At 45.3% G+C, this 24,116-nt stretch overlaps 1 protein-coding gene across 1 annotated transcript in view; it reads right to left on the bottom strand.

Annotated features, from left to right (window-relative positions):
• The window catches only part of Tmem178b (transmembrane protein 178B), a 363,546-nt gene extending 344,560 nt beyond the window's left edge, over positions 1–18,986 (bottom strand). The window contains exon 1 of the mRNA XM_052172476.1: positions 18,576–18,986. Coding sequence (XP_052028436.1) covers positions 18,576–18,957 — 382 coding nt within the window. The 5' untranslated portion in view covers positions 18,958–18,986. The remainder of the gene's footprint in view (positions 1–18,575) is intronic.
• Positions 18,987–24,116: the final 5,130 nt, after the last annotated feature.

Here is a 24,116-nt window from a genome sequence, read left to right as displayed (position 1 = left end):
TGATGTCAAGGGGTCTGATTCTGCCTGTGCCAGGGAAGGGTTCTATAAGAGCAAATTGGGTGTGCCTTGGCTTCAGCTATCACAGTGGACAGGCGTCCTCCTAGACTGTATGCCCACTAACATGTTGAAGTCTCTATGGCAGGTCTCAATACCTGCGGAGAGCCTACTTCTTTCTTCTAAGTAATAAGGATCTTGAGATGGGAATATCATTGTTGTTATTCCTAAATGTACTTCACCACCTGGAAGATGAGCTGCCTTCTGTGAAGAAGCCATTATGGCCTCTGATGCATTTCTCCTTTTAGCAGTTTATTGATCTACACGTGTCCAGCAACCACCACTCCAATATGGATATGTGTAATGAAAGTCCATAGGCATGCTAGGAGCACGGAGTATAAACATCCTCCTTTGGCATGTTAGCAACTCCGCTGACCTAATGGAAGGAAATACCTTCTTCACTTTGAAAATACTTCTGGGTTCTTACAAGCTTTAAAATACACATACACAAGAGTCTTTCAGGGCAAAGGTTACCTACCATTTTACAAGACTCACATTGCTTAATAACTCTTAAAACAATTTTTGTAATTAATTTTTACCACTAAGTTTTTCAAGGCACATGTTCAATTGAAATGTCTGTCTAATGGTCAGTACTGAATGTGCAATCTTAATTTTGGCCAATAGTACTTTATATAACATGGGCAGAAAGTGCTAAAAAAACAAATGTTCCCCAGCTTAACCCAGCATAGACTTAACTAATATAAATCTAGGAATTATAGTGGTCACAGAAAATGTTCCCTTGGTATGAATCATTTATTCAACACAGGCTAAGCAGCCAAGCAATGCAGCTGTGTCTATATTTATCTGTTGACAGCAAAAGAATTACTCTACTTATCTAAATTAGATGGCAATGGGCTATGCTGCTGGCAGATCTAAAGGAGTCTTTAAAACCTTAACTGTGGGATGACCATTCCGCCATTTCTGAAGTGAATCCACTCCTCTGGGATAATCTGAGGAAAAACAAGTTTCAGATCTGTCATTGAGCTAGAGCTTACTGGTCTCCAGGACCACGGGCGTGTTGGCCAGCCAGGACACCTTCTCCTCCCTGAGTCCTCTTTTAGAGAACGCATGCTTCTGTAACTGTCACCAGCCGCAATCGTATCCTAACAAGGACCACAGGCTTGGTGCTAATTGGTATATGGTGGAGAGCCTCTGAGAGGTTTGCTGTTGGTTTTTTGTTTTTGGTTTTTTGGTTTTTTGGGTTGTTTTTTTTTTAAGGGAAGTGATGAATAAGAAACATGATTAGAGCTGCATATAAAATCACTCTGAATAGAAAGCACTGGCAAAAGATGAGATTAGAAGGTGAGGAGTCAAGCAGAGAGTGCCGAGTGCCACTAGAGCCCAGGAGCTCAAGATAGAGGGCAGCAGCGAGAGCCTCACAGGATGCAGCAGAGAACCCGGAGCAGGTGCTCACAGTGTCCCACCGCGGCTAACACACTCCTTTTGAAACTTGCAAAAGATGAGCTGAAGTATATGCAGATAGAAGCAATGACAGTAGGCACAGTCTATTTCTGCTTATTATTGAACCAAAATCACTATATGAAAGGTATAATGGCTGGATTATTAAATGTGTCTCCTAAGCTCATATGTTGAACACTTGGTCCTCAGCTGGTACCATGATTTTGAGGGATTCTAGAAACTTCAGAAGGTGAGGCCTAGGATGGAGGAAGAGGATCGCTAGAGCTGTGCCTACAAAGGTTGCACTGGGAACCTTCCCTGTCTGCCTGCTTTCTTTCCAGCATGCGGTATTTGTGCCCCAAGCTCCCACCACCGTGAGCAACTTGCCTCACTGTATGCCAAGGGCAGAGGATTGAAATCTCTGAACATGTCAGCAAAATAAGTAAGTCCTCCATCTGTAGTGCTCTCTCGGGTATTCTGATCACAGCTATGGAAAAGTATTAATACAAGAGATCAAAGAGAGCTTTCTTAAACAGAAAAGAGCAAGGCTTTATGGAGGCAACCTGAGGATAAACCTGGTGTGCGCTACTCAGAATCTGATTGGATCCTGGGACAGTGGGCAGACACATGAATAAGAGACCTGTATGTAACTTTGAATCCACAGCAGGAACAGAAATGGAGGTGGATCTTTTATATCTATTGATGCTCAGGTTGGAAGGGCCAGCTAGAGGGGAAAAGAAAATCAGTAACTTATCAAGATCAAAATGACGAGGGTTTGCTCCTGGAAAATGGGAATAACCCAAACTTTAAATTCTCCACTTATAAAATGGGTGCGTTAAGAACCTGCCAAGTGCAAGAACTAAAGAAAGAACTCAGCAGTCAAAGAGCACTGGCTACACTTCCAGAGGAACCTGTTCAGTTTCAGCACCCACATGGCAGCTCACCATGTATAACTCCAGTTCTAAACCGGTTCTCTCTTCTGAGGTGACCAGAAGATAAATGGCACATAGATATATGTATTAGTTCATTTCTTTTGCTGTGATAAAATACCATAACCAAGGCAGCTTATAAAAGGAAGTGTTTATTTGGTACCAGAGAGATAAGAGTCTGTCTGTCCTGTGGGAAAAAAAAAGGCAGCGGTCAAGAGAGGTGGCTAGAGGTGAGAACTGAGAGTTTACATTTGAATCACAAGCAGGAGACAAAGAGAACAAACTCAGAATGTCACACCCCCTCTGACCTGCTTCCTCCATAAGACCATGCCTCCTAAATATACCTAAACAGAACCACAATCTGGAAGAGCAAGAATTCAAACATCTGAGCCCGCAGTGGACATTCTCACTCAAACCACTGCAGCTCACATACAAGCAAAACATGCAAATAAAATAACAAAACTATTTTCAAATTTTAATTAAAAAAAAGAAACTACGAACCTTTTAAAAAGGAAGCAATTTGGAGTTTATCATATGCATTACAAAAACAATTCACAGCGGGAGCCTGTTAATAGAGAATCCCTCCAGTCCAGTAAAATTGTAAGTCTTTTTCAAATGAGGTTTCTGGGTCTACTGCATTAACTGCGCTAGGCCTTTTGTTCAGTCTACAGGTATTTATTACATACCTACTATAGTCCCTGAATTACATATTTGCCTTGCATAAAACAGGCAAAAAATATCTTTTAAAATGCCTCAGTGTCTCAAAAATAGAAAAACATATAAGTGAGCGAATAAACATAAGTACGCAGCTGTTGTTGAAGGAAGTGTGCTAGATGTGTCGCAGCCTAAGGGGGAGATAAGGCAGCTCTACCTGGCATGTGGACACCAGGGGGCATCAGGTAAGAACAGGAGGAGGAGAGGCGTGTTGGCTGCTCTGGGGTTGGTAAGCATTGGCCAGGCTAATTTGTAGGCAGGCAGAATTGAGAAAAAGAGTAAGTTTCTGGATAAATGGAACTTCATGTTGAAATGCACTCCAAAACATAAACCAGCCCCGGCTGGAGCAATATCTATTGCTCAGAAGGGACTGTAGAAGAGTAGGGTTGTGAGATGGGAGAGGGAGCAAGCTGTTCCCAGACCCGGGAGGCATTAGGTCCCAAAGCGAGGATTTTGATCTTTGTTTTGATTATACATCCATCGGAAGCCACTGAAGAGTTTTAAAGATGGAGATAACTAAAAAAATGTATTTAAGAAATATCACTCTAAATGGAAAATACTAATAAACAGGCTTACAGAATGGGGAAGCTGGAGTCCAGGATTCAGGAGTTCAAGAGATCAGCACCTAAAGACAGCAGCGATGTTGGGTGGGACCAGAAAAAGAGGTGAGAAAGAAATGAACAGTGAATCACTTGGGTAAATTCGCTCCTTGGGCAAAGAGAACAAGAGAGAAAAGAGTCGATGAAATGGCTCTCTAGTTTCTGGATAGATGGTGGTGAGGTCATTTCCCAGTATGTAAAAATAAAGACGGAAAGGGTCTAGGGACTAAAATGTGCGCTACATTCCTTGGGCCCTAAGGGTGAGACCAGTGGGGAGATCCAACCAGCAAGATGCTGATGGTAAGTAGAGATGCCCAAGACAACTAGTCACAAGGGGGATGAAAATGGCCTCAGTCCTACATGGGACTCATAATGAGGAGGAAGAGGAAGAGGAGGGTAACAAGGAGGTCAAGGAGAAAGAAGAGGAGAAAGCAAAAGGTGGAATCCTGTAGAATACACATACAGGCTGACAGAGAATGAAAACAGACTATGGGACTCTAAACTTATCCTCTGGCTTCAAAGAGCATTGCTCTATTGATTGGGTTGATGCAATTGTAGGATGGGAAACTCTGGTCCATTGTGTGCAAGAAACAATGAAACGCTACAGACCAACCGTCTTCCTGTCCTGTCCACGCTCAGCCTCATGTTTCACACATTCTTTGTACTTCACTTACAATGATCCTGCAAGTTTACGAATGCTTCAAAATAAAAACAATAAAAAAAATAATAATAAAGATGGAGGTGAGAGGAGTACCTGGAAAGCCAAGGAAGGTAAGCTTCTTAAAGAGAAAGAGCTGTCCCAGATGTGACTGGGCAGAAGAAAGTCAGACAGGAGAGCAATCACCTCTAACAGTCAGAACGAGCCAGAACATTCCCTCCTGCTTCGCTAATGTTAATGGCGCTGAGAGGAGTTAGGGAGAGGAGCTGGCTGAACACACAAGAGGTCAGCCCTGTCCAGAGTGGAAGGTCACTCACCCAGAAGCACAGTGTGTCTTTCCCCCTGCAGACCACTAGGAACCCAGTGGCTCAGAGCAGCCTGGCCAATCCCGGCTGCCTCCTGGCATCAGTCCCTCCCAGCCCCATTGTTATCAAAATACAGGCACCAGGGTTATTCTACTTCACACTCCTAAACTCCCCAGGGACTGCCGTGATCTCTTGGTAAGGTAGGGCTCAGCTTTGGCTTTTTATAGCATTCAGGTGAAAATGGAGACCTTGTTAAAATTCTGATGGGATTTTTCTGTTCCAGCTACAGTTTGTATAAATAGAACGGGCAGGAACAGGTCACCATAAAATAGAGGTTCTTGGCTAAGCTACCCTCATATTTTAAAAATAAGGATTATATACATCTTGTTCATCAATAATAAAACTATTTAAAGTCTTACTGATATTTTTTTTACCCAGTTTCAAAAGTGACACAAAACTTCTAAAGAAGAAAAGAACTATTCTGACTCCACTAAAACCAGTCCTTAACCTTTTTCTTTACTGATTCATACTGAATGTTTCCCTTGGTGTTAAAGTAGGCTCTGGGGAGCTTGTACCTGGTCCCTGGTTAGTCTCCACATTCAATAGCCAGTTATGCTGTCTAGTTACACAGGTGCCCTGTCTACCTAAAGCTCACTATTGGTCAAGAGAGCTGAAGTGGTTGTTTTCCTTTTCAATCTAGACCTCAGAATTCCTGGCTCTTTTTTCTTCTGCCTAGCAGTTGGAAATAGAACCACAGCATAGTGACTTGTACATTAGTGCCTATTTCAGCAATTAATCATAAAAAGCCCGATGCCTCTTAAGCCAAAACTGAAAGGAATACAACTTAAATTATTTCTTTCTCAGCCCCGTTTTGTGGCTATTTAAGTGCAAACTGTTACCAGTTACCTGATTCTCTTCTTTGGATACATCCTGACTTGTTTTATAAATAGTCACTCACAGGCAGCATCAGAAGGAAAGTTTGCCAAGAATCTGACTTGACAAAGACTAGAATCTGTAGACTACATGATAACAGTCTCCCATGATGCCCTGTGCTTGATTCTAATCTTTTCTGGGTGTCTGTTGTTGTTTTAATAAACAAAACATCACAGATACATATAAAGTTCCTTTCCCACACACACACCTTTCTGTTTCTCCGAAAAGATTAAGGTTATGCTTTATGCTAATTACCCCATACATGTTTTTCCACATACAAAGTCAATATGCTTCTGTAAACAACAGGTAACAGTGTGTTTGCTGTGTTAGGCAGTATGAGGGCTTGATGTCAGAGCTTTACCCATGCTAGGTCAGAGCTCTACCACGGAGCTGTGACCCTAGCCCCCCTCTCATGGGTTTCGAGGTTCATAACGCCACCCTACTCTCCAAACCATTTTCCACCACTCCCATCCATGATTACCCAGTTATAAACATGGATGACATTTTTAAAATATTTTTATTGGTGGATATTCATTGTAAATGGTGTTGGGCTGCAATAGAGACAATTTCTTTCTGGTGTATTATGTATGCTGACCATTACTGACCTCCTGCTGCTCCCTGTCTATAGACCCCCTTCCTCTTCAGCTTTCATGTCATATGTGTTGACAAAGAATTCCAAAAGTTAGAGAGCCCCACCAAAAAGGGGAAAGAAGGAGCCAGAGGGGTCAAGGGCACCGGGAGAACACAGCTCACAGAATCAACTCAGCGGGGCTCAGAGGGCTTCCCAGAGGCTGAAGTGGCATCTAGGAACCTGCATGGGTCTATACCAGGTCCTCTGCATGTATGTTGTGGGTGAGTAGTTTGGTGTTTTTGTGGAACTCCTAACAAAGGGAATTGGGGGGGGGGGATCTGACTCTTGTCCCTGCTCTTGGGACCCTTTTCCTCCTACTGGATTTCCTCACCCAGCCCTGATATAAGGGCTTATGCCGAGTCTTATTATATGTTGCTCTGCCATCTTTGGTTCATATCCCTTGGAAACCTGCTGTTTTCTAAAGGGAAATGGAGAGGAGTGGTATTGAGGGAGAAGAGAGGTGGGTGGGAGACTGGGAGGAGAGGAGGAGAGTAAACTGTGGTCAAGATGTACTGTATGAGAGAAAAATAAATTTAAAAAACTAATTCTAAGAGTCAAAACTGAAAGAAAACCTGTGAAGTTTGTCTTTTTACATCTGACCTAGTTCATTTCATATGGTGAACTCCAGCTGTATCCATTTCCCAGAAAATGATATAGATACGCTTCTCTCAGTGGCTGAATAAATCTCCATTGTGCCCAGAAGTAGGTACATGTATTTTAAATATACTGCACTAGTTTCCATTGTATAAATATATTATAATTTATTATCAATTCCCTATTAGTAGACAATTAGGTTTTTGCCTTTTGGCACAATATTTCCATTTTGATATTACAAGTAGGAATACCTTGGGCATTCCTGCTGATGTCATGTACTCATGGGTACATAGACATGTGTGTACGTCCTCAACCTTATAACATAGTCTCCTGTTCTCCAGCATTGTGACCTTAATCCATACCAGCACATCAGCCCAGAGCTTCTTTCAGGCAAAGCAACCCTACTCCACCCAGGCCTGGGAAATACCCAATACCTTGGGGGAAAGGGTTCAAATTGCCTAAATAGAATCACTATTATAAATTGAAAGAGAGCTCAGGGCAAAACTGAATGAGATGCTCTAAAGCAAATAAAGTGTCCGCGAGTGAGGAGGGCCTGAACGTGAACGAGCGGGCATTCTAAAACGCAGGAAATGACAGAAACACAGGAGGATGACCTAATAGAAAGTAAATTGCCTTTTCTTGGCAAAATACTTTGACGCCAGAAAAAAATCAATTGAAATAATTCAGAGACTGTAGTCTGTTTCCCATAGGAGCAGCCAACTTGTCAAACTTGTGTGAATGCAGCCTCAGCCCGTACCCTGACTCCACATCACCTTCAGAGAATCCCTTGTGACCCCTGGGAGGGCCCTTTGAATACCATCTCTTAGCACACAAATTTATAAAATATGAATACTTTTTGTCCTTGAATCACCTGTTCACTGTCTGGCTCATGTGTGTTAGGGCTAGCTTTTTGCCTTTAACTGCTGGAGCACAGTATCTCTGATATGATCTCTGACCTATGAAAACTCCTAGCTGTGGCCGCCTCCTGGAAGGGCAGGGAGTCTGAGGAACAAAAGGAACAGCTGAAGAGGGACACGTATTGCACAGTCAGAATTAATCATTTTTTACGCGAAGCTAAGATGTCACCCTATCATCCGCAGGCACCTCTCTAAACATGTCTTAGGATGCCGGGCCTGCTTTTCTTTAAGCCTGACCTGGCTGCTCTGCGATGGCGATGGCACTGAGACGCCTGGGGCCCCAGCACCTAGGCTCTCTCACAGAGCCAATCTTGGAGCTCATTAATCCACTCCTATCTCCTTGGTCTCTCGCTTCTTAAAGAAAGGAACAGGCAAGAACTGGATTTTACCCAAGAGCCTCCATCCCAGACGACATACCTAGTATGGTCGCTACTCAATACTCCCTTCTGAACAAGTACAGTGAAATTATCCTCATTCAGTGATTTTTAAATGACCCAAGGAATGTATTCATTACTTCCGCTTGTTTTATATATTGATGTTTAGGGTTGATAGAATAACTCAGCAGTAGAACACTTGCCTTGATTGATTTCCCGGGGCATGGGAGAGGGGGGACAATCCACCAAAAATCTTTTTTACTTAGAGAAAGAAAATATTTAAATGCTCAAAAATGGTTAAACCTAAACTTTATAAGGATATAAATTTTCACCATTTAATTACCACCTATAATATATGCCAAGCATACTTGGCCTGCTGCCTGGCACATAGTAGGTGCTTAGTAAATATGTCAGATGGATCAAGAGCCTCTACTATGAAGTGTTCTCTCTACTAAAGTGAATCAAACAGTCCCTTTACTAAATGTTTACATTTCTTTCTCTATATACTTCAGTTGAGAGATGCTATCACTTGTATCTTGAATGTTCCCCCAAAAGGCCCATGTTGAAGCTTGATCCCAAGTCCTCAAAGGAGATATTAGGACCTTGATATTCTCTCTCTCTCTCTCTCTCTCTCTCTCTCTCTCTCTCTCTCTCTCTCTCTCTCTCTCTCTCTCTCTCTCGTACACTTCCTCACCATAGACCATAGACTGCCAAACAACAGAGCCAATGAACTATGCAGCAAAACCTCAAAACCATAAGTCAAGACAAGTCTTCCCTGTTTTAAACTGGTTATCACAGGCAAGGAAATCACACGGAAGAAAATATATACAAGGCATGGAATTGACCAACTTAATCATTTTTAAGTGTATAATTCAGTGGTGTGGACATGATTACATAGCTTTTAGCACCTATCTCTACTTGGAGGAGGGGCTAAAATGTTAGCTGCGATCTACAAAATGGCATGTAAGTCAAAGAAAAAGAGGCTCATTTGTAATAGGAAGAAGATAGCCGCTGGGTGTACTGCCTCTTCCTACTACAAGATAGCACATCAACCAAGCAATCCCTTCCGAGACTCTGCCTCTGCCTCTCCCAGCTTGGTTTTCCTGCTCTCCCTCCCCACCCCCATTTTTCTATCCCTCTCTTCCTCTATTCTCTATCTAAATTCAGCTTTTTTATCATGCTAATATAGAAGGGTTTGGATTTTCTAGAACCCCAAATCACTCTTTTACACCCAATGGAAAGATGCTCTCCTTAGAATGCAAGCACTCTCGGGGCTGAGGAGATGATGGTTCAGCTGTTTGAGGATCTAGCGTACAAACGTGAGGACATGAGTTCAGTCCTCAGCCCCCACTACAAAGCTCAGCAGAGCCATGTGTTGATAATTCTAGTACCGGGGAGGCCAAGACAAGTGTATCTTTGGCTCTCACTGGCCAGCCCGCCTAGTCTGTCTGAGAATCCCACCTCTCAATGAGGGGCCCTTTCTCAAACAACACAGTACACAGCTCCTGATGAGACCTGAAGTTGACCACTGACTTACACACACATATACATACATGTATATGCATTAACACACATATGTACTCAAGGAGAGAGTGAGGCAGGGGAGAGAGGATTTTTGCACTACCAGAAACAGAAGTCAAATAATGGAAAAACAATATATATATATATATTTACTTCACTTCATCTGCAAAGCATCTATCAAGCCATGTTCTTCTTCCTCTCTGTGCATATTATTTGGAGCAATTAATCTCAGAAATATTTGCATCTATACTATTTGTGACTCTAATGTCTAAGACCTAGATATGAATGAGAGAGAGGAGGAGAGAGAGGAGAAAGGGAGGGGGAGGGAAAAAGAGAGGGGGTGGGGATGGGAGAGAGAGAGAGGGAGAGCGATTGGTCATACCAACCCAGACTGTGTATAGCATTCTGCCTGCAAGCCTGGGACTGCCTACTGATAGCAGAAAAGGGGGAAATATTTTTAACTGACAATTCAAGTGAAACGTCCAGACTCGATCTTCCAATTGATCTTTACCGATCCACCAGTCAAAGAATAAGAAAACTGACCTTCTAGGGCAGAAACAAGGCTCTTGACTTTGTTGAGTCAATGAAAAGAGCACACCCAGCATTCGCTGACCAACTGCTGATCCAGTTGGTGCTACTGTGAGCTCTAAAGGGAAAGCCTGAGCCACTAACATGGGACAATCATCTTGGGAAACTGAGCCAAAGGAAGAGCTCCCTTTGGACAAGGATCACAGCACCTTTGTCCCGTCCCAAACTACCTCTTTTGCTACACACATCCCAAACATCTAGCTATTTTTTCTGAACACAATGGGGTTCAGATATACTTTTGCCCTACCCATGTATCCCCAAATGTTATACTCGAATCACAAAGTACCCTGCCTAATCTTCATCTCTCCAGGTTACCTATGTTTGGGAACTACCAAGGCAGAAGACTATCAGAGCATGTTTTCCTATTACATGTAGACATACATGCAACAGATAAGCACAGTGATGTATGCTACACATACAAACTATATGGGGCTAGGAAGGTCTCCCAATTGGTCAAGTGCTTTACACACACACACACACACACACACACACACACAAGAAAGCCTCACTTCTATGCCTAGCACAGCCAGACAGGATAGCATGTGCTTGTAATTCCAGCACCGGGGAAGCAGAAGCAAGAAAGGTCCCTGGGGTTTGGGGGCCAGGTGGCCTAGCCTGGCCTAATCAATGAACTCCATGTCCCAGAAAGGAGCCCTGTCTCAAAAACAGGCCCAGAAAGATCGCTCAGCTCGTAAAGGCACTTACTACGCAAGCCTGTTGACCTGAGTTCAATTCCTGAAACCCACATCCAGATGGGAAGAACTGATTTCAGAATTGTACTCCTCCCTCCACACACACAGTGTGACACATGCAAGCACTCCACACAAGTGAAGATTGTTAAAAAGAAATGGTGGCCAGCTCCTCCAGAAAGACATCTCTGGTCGACCTATGATCTATGAACACAAACACAAAAGACTATGAGTATCTCTGTAGGCTTCACTATAAACAGGGCTATCTTAGGTTTAAATTTTTCAACCAACTGGTGAGCAAAGGCCTATGTGTAACTTGGACCCTGCCCTGCAGGAGTGTGAGACCCTCTCCTACCTACATAAGGTTTGCCTCCCTGTTTTCTCAGAGCATCCAAAGACTGCTCATACCATAAGACTAAAACCAGTACAACTATTTCCCCTTATGCTAACTCATTCTTACCTTGTGCTTCCTAGGGACAGACTTCATCTTTATGATATGACAGACTTCATCTTTTTGCTAAATGAGACACTGATCTGCTTATGTATTGATATGCATTTTTTTCTCTCTCTACCAGCATTGTACCCGATGTCCAGGCCATGGGCTCCACAAAAGATTTCTGAGTGGTCATTGTCTTTTGTGCCTGTAAAACCTCAGTATTTGTGACACTGTGCAAAATGAAGACCAAAAACACAAGATCTGTAAAAGGCTCTATGGAAAGACATGTGGGACATCTTAATTTCTTTAATATAGAATAGATACCCTATAGGTCTATGTTTCTTTCTTCCGTCCTTCCTTCCTTCCTTCCTTCCTTTCTGTCTTTCAATTTAAGGAATCAATGTGCTATTTTTTTTTCTCCACCTGCCCAGAATCCATGGAGACAATGCAGGTAAATAAGTTCTCAAATCTAGAGCCAGAACTTAACCCCTTCATTCACTACACAAGAAATTTAACAAAGTATATAACTTTGTGAGCCTTGGTCCCCTCTACTATAAAATGAGAATTAAAAATAATATTAGTAATTTCCACACCAATGAACTCTCAACAATTAGGTTGTATAAACAAGACCCACATGATAACCACAGCAGTCAATATGCCATATGAATGGGGGAAATATCAGAGAGCTACACCCCCAGATAAAGAGCTACAGGCAGCCAATGGCCACTGTGAAAGGGAGAATCAGTTTTCGCAAGGGACATGCCCCTGATATGCTATCCAAGACCAAGTGGTTAGTGCTAAATGCATGAACATATGAACACCACTGGTGGACTCAGTAGGGTGTGTGTGTGTGTGTGTGTGTGTGTGTGCAACAACAATTAAAGAAGAGGTTATGAATCCAAGGAGAAGTGTGGGCTAACATGGGAGTAGTTAGACTGTGTTGTGTATAGTTATTGTGCGGTTTGTATTTTGATGCTAATTCCACTTCCCCAAGAGGGGTGGCCTGGGATGAGGAGTGAATCACATACTCAAGTGACTTCCTGTGAACTCTCCCTGCCTAATCTTCACCTCTCCAGGTTCTCACTAAATGAATAAAGACTTCTAGGAACCAATCACTGGGTGTGGAGTAGGCGGGACTTCCAGATCAGAGAGGAGTAGAGGAGAGACCGAAAAGGTATCTTACTTTTAGACAGGAAGAGCTTGGATGATAATATGTAGCTAACAAGAGGCCCCTTGGATTAGATGGCGGGTCTGCCAGAATCTGCCACCAGAAGAGTTGTATTTAGTTTAGCATACAAAATTAGGATGCTAGTTGTTGAGCCCAGTGATTGAGTTAGCTGTTGATTCTGAACTAAATTTGTGTGGTGTTTTCCTTCATGCAGCGACTCAACTAAGTTCTGGAGAGAAAAGTACTGACTGCAAAGCATGGATTTGCAAGAAGTACACCCCAAAAGGCCATGGGAATTTGGAAGCATGAAACTGGTGTGGTAGCAACCCACCATTGGGAACTTAGCAAGTTGGGTGGAGAGATCTCAGAGCTCTGGGTCAGAGAGTCTCCACTAGATGAGATGGGCCAGCCTGCCCTCCAGTACACTGCTGGCATAGCAAAGATCTTTTTTTAATATTTCACACAACAGGAGTGAGGAGAGGGAGGAGTGGAAATTATGTAAATATGGCACTCTCATATGAAATTCTCAAAATAAATAAATAAGAATGTCAACCACATAGGGTTATTAAAAACAATAAATTAATAAGTATATATGAAGCCTTAAGACAAGTACCCGGTGTCAAGTCTGACTGTTATTACTGAGTGGAAACTTTGAAAAAAAAAATTTTTTAGATACAGCCTCACTCTGTACCCCATGCTGGCTTTAAACTCACTAAGTAGCCCAGGTTAGCCTTAAACTCACTGCAATTTTCCCACCTCAGCCTCCCAAGGGTTGGGCCTAGAGGAAGGAAGACACTATGCCTGCTTCATAGATTGATTGTGTGTGTGTGTGTGTGTGTGTGAGAGAGAGAGAGAGAGAGAGAGAGAGAGAGAGAGAGAGAGAGAGAGAAACTGGGGAAGAAGTGAAATTATACAAATTTTGTGAACTGACACTAGAAAATTAACAAAATAGCAGATATGAGTCTGAAGTAAAAACCCATCATTTTCAAGAAGCAGAAAGTTTCCTAAACTGTAAAGTAAAACTCTGGCATTTACACCCAAATGACCATGTATGTAATCATCCTTCTCTGAAATACAGCTTGTTCTTTCCAGAAGTTCTGAGCGCTATGCACAGCTCTCCAACAGAACTTTCTCTGATGGTGGTAACCTTCACCATGGTCTGCACAACCCCAAACAACAACTATGTGTGGCCATCGAGTATCTGTAATTCCATGCAACCAAGGAAATGAGAAGTCTTAATTTCACCAATCTGTAGTTCTTTTACACTCAGCTAGGAGCATATGGTGGTGCAGCTCTGGGGATTTTGGTAATCAAGCTCCTGGATTTGGTCCTTACCTGCATCCTGGCTCCTGCTCTGCTCCCCCCCCTCAACTCAGAAATCAGCTCTCACAGGGCCAACTGCTGTCTCACACCTCCAAGGCTCTGCCAATCCCAGGCCCTTTGTCTGAACCGTCCTTCCTTACCCACACTCCATCAGAACCTGCTCAGATTTCATTTCGTGGGGAACTCATCTCCAGCCCCGACTCCCATGCCCCTCTCACCCTCCGTGGAGAGGAGCTCCAGTCACGGTGTTCCTCTGGATCTATGTCTGCGGCTGCTCTGCCTTTCAGTGGTTGTGACGTGTTCTCTGTGGCACTAACCATCCACATGAACCTTGAGGACTGGGTCTCACTCTCCGCTCCTCCTAGTACTTTGAGCCAAGTCATCGCATAATGTGAGTGTCTGTGCTAAGTATTTTCTGATTATGACATTAAAATTTAAATATGCACAATGTTCCATTAAAATAATTTTCAAAGTACAACCACTTCGTGACCATGAAAACTCCTGGGACCAAAGTCTATTAAAAAGCAAATTTTAAAACAATAAAAGTTCTTGATCAGTTAAAGGAGGGGCATGGTGGTGTATATTTTTGCCCCTAGTACTTCAGAGGCAAAGGCAGGCAGATTATCTGCAAGCTTGAAGCTAGCCTGGTCTACAGAGTGAGTTCCAGCCAAGGCTACACTCTGAGACCTCATCTCAAAATAAAACAAATAAAAAATAAAATAAAATAAACATCAGCTAAACATCTGCTTCTTTCAACTCTATAAATATAGCACTTCAGTACTAACCAAAGAAATAAAATGTGCCCTGAAATAAGCCTTCTTCCCTAGAGCTAGCTACCTGGATATCTCTTGAGCTTCAGAAATTGGTCTTGCTATTGATTTGCCCCAGTACCCTGTACTGACTTTTCTGAAAGACCAGGGTGAGATTTAAAAGCAAGAGGACATAAGTTAAGACTCGTATTGACAAAATCATATGGGAATTTGGAGTAATCAATCCTTGCTACACCCCATACTCAATCTGACCTCTGAGAAAAGAATAACTAAAATTTTACCTAACATGGAAAATAATGACTTTGGATGATGTGTCTGTTCAGCAGCATATGTTACCCAAAAGGAATTGGGTGTCTTCCTTATTTCCTGGCAAAGCTTTTGCACAAAAAAAAAAAAAAAAAAAAAAAAAACAAACACTTTTTTTTTTTGGTGTCTCATTTAGCATCTGTTCCAATATTAACCTGGACTCATAGTCACAGTAGTTTGTTTTTTTTTTAATCATGATTTCCCAACTAATCTGTTATTCATACTTCCATACAAGCATATCCATAACTATAATTGGCTCTGAATAGATACATTAATAATCCTGATTTTTATGAGGTCTTTCCCAAGAACCTAGGCCTCTGGTGAATATGCATAACAAATGTGAGTCTTGCTTGCCTTCCAGGAACTTCCAGCTCATCAATGTAACAAGTGTCATTGCCAGAAATACACACTGGTGTGCACAGCGTGGCATGGGGCATCAAAAAGAATGGCTTCCAGAGAAAAACAGGAATCCAAGAGACTTCATCTTCATGTCTGGAAGCGGTTGGCTTCGGCTGTTTCATTCAGTTGGTGGTTTGGTTTTCTTTCAGCAGCATAAGCAACACTTTCAAGCAAGGACTGAGTTAAGACAGACGTGGCAGAGCGCTTTAGAGCAGTGCTTCTTAACCGTCCTAGTGCTGTGGTCCTTTAATGCAGCTCCTCATGCTGTGCTGACCCCCAACCGTACGATTGTCTTGTTGCTAGTTCATAACTGTGACTTTGCTAGAATTATGAATCACAATGTAAATATCTGATATGCAGGATATCGGATATGCGACCCCAAGAGAGGCTATGAGAACCACTGCTTTAGAGCAACAGGATCATTAAGATACAACTCACATTTTTCCATAAAAATTTAAATAGACTTTAAACAACTTTTTCTCAGAATCCCTTTTCCTTTGCCCAAAATATATCTCCCACAGTTGTAATAGAAGATGTTCCAAAAAGGGATAAAGGTCTAAATTCTCTTTGGGGCTCCTAATGAATAATATGAGATAAATGTCTTTCCTTAAGATTTCCTAAATTTAAATTAAGAAGTATCAATTTTAACTTCCATATAAAATCCACCCTTCTGGGACAAATGCTGGTTAATTCTAGAAATTGCTTTCTGTGTGTTATTAGAATTGCCTCCAAAGTCTATTAATATAAAATGTGCTTGTCTCCAACATGTGTCTGCTGCTGGGAAAGGCAAGACCTGGTTTTCAAAGATGGTGTTATGAGGTTAAAAAATGAAGATGGTGACCTCAGGTCTCTCGGGATTTGTAAACGCAGCATGCCATCTATCTCAATAATGCCTAACAAGAATGCCAGAAGGACAGAACAGCCACGGCGAGCAAGTGCTTGCAGCTGACAGTGATTGCTGTATTTGAGGTGATGGGGAACAGCATTTCCATTAGTTCAAGTGAAATACAATGTCCTGCCAACTCTGGGTATCAGTGTGGTCAATCCCCCCGCTGTGCATGTCCATTTTCTGTTGCTGCAATTAAAAAATCAGTCGATATAAAGTCAAAATGTTGTTCATTCTTCCCTATCCCTTCCCCTGTCACTATGTTTCCAGCTTCACCGGAAGACTGTGTCACTATGGTAACCAGTCCCTCTACTGCACAGACCAAGTCAACCTCTCTAGTCAGCTTGCCAAGCAGACAAGATGGAATCAGAGGCCTGAATGGAGACACCAGAAGCTACAAATCCCATTCCCCGCTTTCCCTAAGAGGGGTAAACCAACACCAGCCATAGAAAGCCTGTCTTGTTCTAAAAGGATCAAGGATGCCCTTCAACAAATCTTGTCAGAGCTCACCAGTCATTACTAGCAGTTCTGCACAAAGGTTCAGCTAGCTACCTATCATTTCCATTTTTAAAGAAAACAGAAAACAGAAAAAAAAAATAAAACCATCAATCTGAAAATGTTTACAAAGTCCCCCTTGTGAGAAGTAATTCTGCTTCCTCTTGTTTTCCTGCTTCTCGGTCAAGCTGTGTGACGTTCTACCTTCTTACAAAGTTGCAGAGTTCCACCTAGGTCGAGCCACCCTAGTAAAACCCTCATCCAGAAGCAGGTGGGCTACCCGACAGCGCCAGCAGGCCCATGCTTAAAGCTGGCATCCCTGGTCCTTCCCGAGAAGCTATGCAACAAATGCCAAGATGGTCTCTCTCCTCTCTCCTCTCTCCTCTCTCCCTCTCTCCCTCTCTCCCTCTCTCCCTCTCTCCCTCTCTCCCTCTCTCCCTCTCTCCCTCTCTCCCTCTCTCCCTCTCTTCTCTCTCCCTCTCTCCCTCTCTTCTCTCTCCCTCTCTCTCTCTCTCTCTCTCCTCTCTCTCTCTCTTCTCTCTCTCGGCTCTTCCTCTCCTCCTAACTGTGAAATGGCCTCCTAAACCATACCCACTAACCACCCATCCATTCTTACATCGCTGGCTGTTGCTGCTGTTGGGTGTGCGTGTGTTTTCGAATTAGCAATTTCTTCTGAACAACCTCAACACTTTTCTAAATCAAAGTACATCACCTCTCTCAGATATCATTTTAAAACATCAGTGAACTTCATGGAGATATGAGACATTGAGAGACACTTTATGTCTTGGCTTCAAAGCACATTTGCAAATATTAGCACAGTTGTCAGCCTCTCACTAGTTGAAGAGAGTGCGGCACATGAGGAGAGAAGCAAGGTCTAAAGTCTACACATCTTCCCAGGGCGCAGCCATCATGGAAGGGTATGCAGCCCCTCCTCAGAAGACATTAAAGCACATCACATCAAACAGTATTTCAGTAGACTGATGAGACAGGTTGGTCTCACACTTATAAACCATATAGAATTTACAAATTGCATCACAGAAGCAGACTTTTCAATGCATGTGATCTTATTCAAATACCAAGTGTTATTAGCAAATATTTGCTTGTTTTCTGTTTTATGTGCCTTTAGTGTTTTATGGAGATCTGAAAATGGTAACTTCTTTCCTTCTGATATACCCGATTTTGTGTTGCTTTTTCTGTGCTTATTAGACTGCTGGTAATCACTGCTCACCATCACTCTGTCAACTACTGCTCCAGGAGAAGAAATGAAGGACTGTAATGGAATGCTACTGGATGCTTTGGGTTCCTATAAGGCAGGGCTGTGTGTATTGGTGTTTATATGACCAATGCCTGCACCATGGCTTCTACAGTGCCTTACTAACTAAATGTTTCTGGTGTGCATAGATAGTGTCTCCTGAAGGAGACATTCCCCCATCCCCAGTTTTTTGGGGTTTTTTTGTTTTTTTTTTTTTATTGAATCGGTTCAATGTCTAAAAACAGAGATTAAAATTTGGAGCCAGTTACCCCTGATACATCTAGAGTTTCCTCTAGAAACACAACATTGGCGATTCCCTTACATTCCCAAAGGCTGATGAAGCACTATGCTAGATTTAAAAAAACAAAACCCTGGCCCAGGAGAATGCATACGAATCTGCACCCATAAGAGCAAGACAGCGGGTGAGCCAAAAGAGTGAAGCCCTTACCACAATCTATTGCAGCTATGGAGAGGTAAGTTCTGCCCACGCCAAGGCTCAGCCAGGCCTGGCTAACTGGACCACTCAGAAACCAGGAGATGCCATAGCCTGTGGCCACCAGAAGCAGCAAGGGGCTGCAGGGCCTACCTAGAGGCGCCTGGCTCTCTGCAGCGCCACGCCTCGCGCCTCGAGCTTACCTTTCCGTATGAGGGCGGCGATCTCCGGGTCGAAGCCCTGCCGGTGGCACTTCCTCCAGAGGCCCATGTTGGTGGAGTTGTATTGCCGGCTGCACTCGTCCGCGGGGCTCATGGCGAACAGCTGCCGGCGATTCCGGGCCCGGAGGAGTTTGCCCTCCCAGCGGTCCAGGCGCGAGCGGCTGGCGCGCAGAGGCAAGTTGTTGTTGTTGTTGTAAATGAAGCCGGGGTCGACCCGGCGGGTGTTGAAGGCCTTGCACCTGTCCCTGTGCTTCCTGGCGTCCGTCTCGTACCAGTGGTCGGAGCAGATGGCCACAGCCAACATGCCGAGGGCGCAGAGCGCTAGCGAAAGCCCCGTATAGAGCAGTAACCTTCCGGCAGCCATGCCTCCGCTTGGCGGCTACACTATGGGCATGATCCGCCGCAGCCTCGCCTTCCCTCCGCGCGCCCGGAACAAAGCGGCGGGCGGCCGAGCTAGGGGTGGGGACGGGAGGGGATCTGCGCCGCGGCGCCCCCCTCGGCCCCCACCTGCGGGTACGCGGCCGGGGGACTGCGGGAGTAGAGGCGGGCAGCCTAAAAAGTTCTGATCCGGAGAGGCTCCCGCAGGGTCCTGAGCATCCTCCAGGCAGGTGCAGCCTCCTCTCGCGGTGGCGAACTCAACACGGCCACTTCCCACCGTTCAAGGGGCAACAGTCCTAACCCTCCGTCCGCCTCTACACGCCGCCCCGCAATCGCAAACTAAATACCAAGTGCTCTCGACCACGGCGGGGCTTGCTGGGGTTTCTCTGTGCAGCGTGCTGACCGGAGTGACTGTCCTGGCTTCCTGGGAAAGATAGTGAGGGGGATCTGAGGACGCGACACTTCGCCAAAGGAAGGATCGCGCTCGCGGTCGGTTGCCCGGAGTGCAGCCTGGATCTCTTTCTCTGGGACTCTCCTCCCCTTTTCGGTCTGCAGCCGAAGGCAGGGGATGCGTGCCCGGAACTGTTCTTTTCCGCGTCGGGTCTTTTCCAAGCCTGGGTCCTCTGATCACCAGTAGGTCCTTGACTCCTGCCGACCCACCGGTACTCTCAGAAGCGAGCTGCCCGCAGACGCACGGTCTCTACCAGCCTTTGCCCGCGAGCTCCAGGATGGCCTGCCTCTGGCCTCGCCATTCAGACTGCTCCGCTTTTGGACAGCGGGGACACTCGGGCGGCGTTACGCGACTATTCAGGGCCCGGGGTTTGCAGAGACTGGGCGGCAGCTGATGGGCGTTAGGGGCGGACTGCACAGAGGAGGGCGCACCCGGAGCGCTCCGAGCTCCTTCAACACCATGGACAGGTCGCTCAGGGGTGGAGAGCTGCCGGCCCAGCCGCCAGCCTCTCGGGTGTCATGCGGCTCTCTCCAGCGCCTTCTTCTTCTCAGAGTGTGTGCACCCGGCCCTCTCCAATATCCCTTCTGCTCCACTTCACCTGGCCTTCCGCAGCCCCGCGTGCGAGATGCCCAGGTGCCGAGCAAATGCTGCGGGCACGAAGAAAACCCGGAGCCCGGCTGCTCGAAGCAACCCGCCCCCTTCGCCACCTGAGCCCAGGCACTCCAGCACCGCTTGCTCTAACCAGCTGGGGTCAGCCGCTCTCAGATTGCACCATTTTCTTCTCAGCCCACCCGGGTGTCGAGACCAGGAATCCCTCGGCCTCGTGTGAAGGATCCTGTCCTGGCCTCAGCGTCCCGCGATCCTGCTCCCCGCACTGGGGTGAATGGGGCGGGGGATAGAGGGGTGGGGGGAGCCTGGGTGCCTCGGCTTCACCTCCCTACCTCCTCGAGCTGCAGAGGCTTCCGGGCCTCTCAGGCTCAGGCGACGCCCGAGAGGAGTGAGAGCCCAAGCTGCGCCCCAGGGGCTCCAGAAATCGCATTGCCCGGGTGTGGGCGCCTGAGAAAGCCGCTGTCACTCGCTCGGCCTCCAGGCGCTGCAGCCTTGGCTAAAACCCACAGCCGAGAACACGGAGCGCGCAGCCAAAAGCTAGTGATGTCATCCGTGCAACGTGAGCCTCATCTCTTATTTTTCTAGCCTTCTTAAAGTTAAACCACACCATTTCCCAGGCACGAAATGTCTGAGCCTTGTTCTTTGGCCAGGCAAGTCAATGGTGTCTAGGTAGGTATGGGCTCCATCACATCCATATTAATGCACATATACATATATGTAGCATGTTTACGTGCATTAGTATAAATTTAGGGTTGGTGCCTACACCTCCCGTTTCTCTTTTGACTGTGGAAAAGTCCCTTAAATTCGCAGTTCTTTAAAAAAAAAAACTGAAAAATGCTTTAAAAAAAATGCTTAGAGAACGATCTTTAACCGGTTCCGAGTGAACCCCTGCATCACCGTTTCCAGCACGGTTTCTGCTGTTAGTGTCTCCTGTTCGTTTGATCTTTGTTTTTCCCCAGAAAGCTATAGGCACTACCTTGCTAGCTACTGGCGTTTCCACCTGAAACTGAGCAGAGAGGAGCCGTGAGCCAGCGCCCGACACCCCAACACACACACACACACACACACACACACACACACACACACACCCTCTGCTCTTACTCTTCAGCAAGAAAAGGGGACAACTGGCTGATCCAGTCAAGGCCAGAGGAGAATGGCTGTGGGGTGGAGAGGGCAGTTGATTTTGGAGGAGAGGAAGAGTTAAAGGGTTTGTCATGATCTCCCTACGGCCGCTGAATTTAGCCTCTGCAGGGCCTCTTTGAGGTGGGACCGGGACTCCAGACCTTGAAGAGGTGGGCCCCAGCTAGAGAATCCATCCCCACCCTACCCCGCCCCCTGCTTCTCTCACGTGAGACAGAGCCGCAAAGCTGGGAGCCTCCCATCCAGCTTCGCATACCAGGGGTTTCATCCTAAAGCTCACCCTTCGGTTTTCACCCTCTCTCCAAAGTCGAGGTCCCCCACTGAGGGATAAAGAACTGCCCTGGGGAAAAGAGAGTGCCCTAGGGACCCAGCTCTGCACAGCAGGACTTGTGAGTCCAAAAGAACAGAACGCACCTCCACCATATTCTTTTTGTCTTTTTTTTTTCCCTGCATTTTGAAAATCGTGAACAAGGCGTTTCAGTGCCATCTAGTGGGGGAGGGGCGTGCCTTGTTTTTCGGTTTTGAATTCTGTTAAGGGGATTTACTTTCCAAAGAGAAGTCCTTAGGATACCTACTTAGTTCTTAGATGATGCTTGGTTGGTCTAGAAGTCACACAAGCACCTGCTAGTCCACATCATCCTCAGACTTCTCTGGGATGCCCTGGCGGATCTGAGTGACTTTGGCCAGGGTGCCTTCTCATCTTTTCTCAATTCTCCTATTTGTGTCCTTGAAAATAGGCATACATTTGGCATACATGCAAACACTACTAAAGCTATTTCTTCCCCTAAGGCAAAGTGGGAGTGCTTTTCACCTAGCAGGGTACCTGCATATGACGAAGGAAACCGAACCTACAAGGTCAGTGGGAAGTCAAAGCAAGATTGGGTCTCTTGTCTCGAGTCTTTGGAGATCCAGCTCAGGATCTTGGGCAGTGCCCATGCAGAAAAGCACGCATGCTCCTCTTTCAGCACCCCTCCCCCACAACCACCCACAGTCCACTCTCACTCCCCTCTTGGTCTGCTCTTTGACTTTCCCATGGCCTTTGGCCTACTTTCAAAGACTTGCCTGCTACTGGTCCTCAGTGCTGTTTTAGGCCCAGCTTAGGATGGGAGTCTATGTGGGACACTGACCTCCCCTCTCCTGGATATCACTAACATTCTATTTTGAAGTTGCTGTCCTTGGTGAAAACACAAAATCCTTCAAAAGATGTTTGCTGGTTGGTACCCTCCTTTAAGTGTGATTGTTCTGGGCAGCCATATATCTTGTTGGAGATGATCCGGGTGCTTAAGGCTAAGAAGCTGTCATCTAGACAGCACAGCTTCATGGTGCTGGTGGTGCTGGTGCTGGTGCTGGTGCTGGTGCTGATGTCCTAGTTGTTACCTTTGTGTGTATGCTCTGCTGGGAACCAAACTGCTGTGCAGTCTAGGAAAGTATTCTGTCTTAGTGTTCCGTTGCTGTGAGAGAGACACCATGACCAAGGCAACCCTTAATAAGAGAAAGTGATTTGGGGCATGCTTAACAGTTTCACAGGTTTAGTCCATTATCACAACAGTGAGCATGGCGGCATGAGGACAGACATTTATTTGCTGGAGAAGTAGCCGAGAGCTCTGCATTGGGATCCATGGGCAGCAGGAAGACAGACCCATTGGACTAGCTTGGGCTTTTGAGCCCTCAAAGCCCTGCCCTAGTGACACATGGAAGTGTTTCCTGTACTCCTACAAAGCCACACTCCTAATCCTTCTCAAGTAGTGGCACTCCCTATTGACTAAGCATTCAAATCTATGACACTATGGGGCCATTCTTAGTCAATCGACCACATCCAAAGTCTCTTCCCCCTGCCCCGCCTCTCTCTCTCTCTCTCTCTCTCTCTCTCTCTCTCTCTCTCTCTCTCTCTCACACACACACACACACACACACACACACACCTTTCTTTCAAGTTTATTTTTTGAGACAATCTGTCACTAAATTGCCTGGGCTGGCCTTGAACTTACATCCTTCCTGCCATAACCTTCCAGGTAGTGGGATTACAGGTGTGAGCTACCACACCCAACTATGATCTACTCTTTTTAAGTACAGGATCTAACCACAAATTCCTCCACCCTGTTAGCTACAGCATCTCTCTTGCGTGTGTTTCTTCCTAACTCATACTAACACTGTCCTGAAGTCATAAGGAAAAAAAATATCAGAAGTGACTCCAGAGTCAAACACAAAATGATGTTTTTCTAGACTCTTGAGAAAATATCCCAGAAAGTGAATGGCCAGCATCTGCTCACACACCTGACATGATAGAAAAATCTCTGGGCGAGCAGCCTCCTCGGTTACTGGGTGGTCTGGATGGTTAAACCGCTCTTCTTTATGCTGACTCATGCTCTAGATCCCTATGTTCTAGACGTTGGCTTATTTTTTTGCCTTTGGGAGGCCCAGTGATAGTATCTAATCCATCCCCCACATAGACATCCTACTCATACTTGATATCAGCCATCACGAAGCCACTTGTTCATAGAGATGGCGCCCACACAGTACCCATTTACCCATTCTTTCCCTGTGCTGCAGCCAATGGCCAGGTATGCCTACTAAGGAAATCTGGCGTTCTGCCATGGTTTTACATGAGCAATGTAGAATTCTACTGCACCCCCACTCCCCCTCCCAGGAGCCCACAGGTCATCTTCCTCTTGTACTTTTACACTCTCACAAACTGATTTTTAGTTTGTAATATTCACAATTTTTAAATTAAGAAGTCTATTTACTCAGACACAAACCTTTGACTGAAACAACGTTCATATTCTGCCAGCTTTCTCTACATCAGCAGAGGCTGAGATATCACCAGATGCCCTCTTCATTTCCTGGAACACAGCCCACCCAGAGCAGACAGACACTTTCTTATACTTGTTTCACACCTGTTCTGACTAGTTTTTATGTCAACTGACACAATCAAGGGTCATTTGTGA

This window comes from Apodemus sylvaticus, chromosome 2 (genome assembly GCF_947179515.1).
Source record: "Apodemus sylvaticus chromosome 2, mApoSyl1.1, whole genome shotgun sequence".
NCBI lineage: Eukaryota > Metazoa > Chordata > Mammalia > Rodentia > Muridae > Apodemus > Apodemus sylvaticus.
Note: the sequence above shows the minus strand (reverse complement) of the source record. Positions and strands in the feature narration are given on the sequence as shown.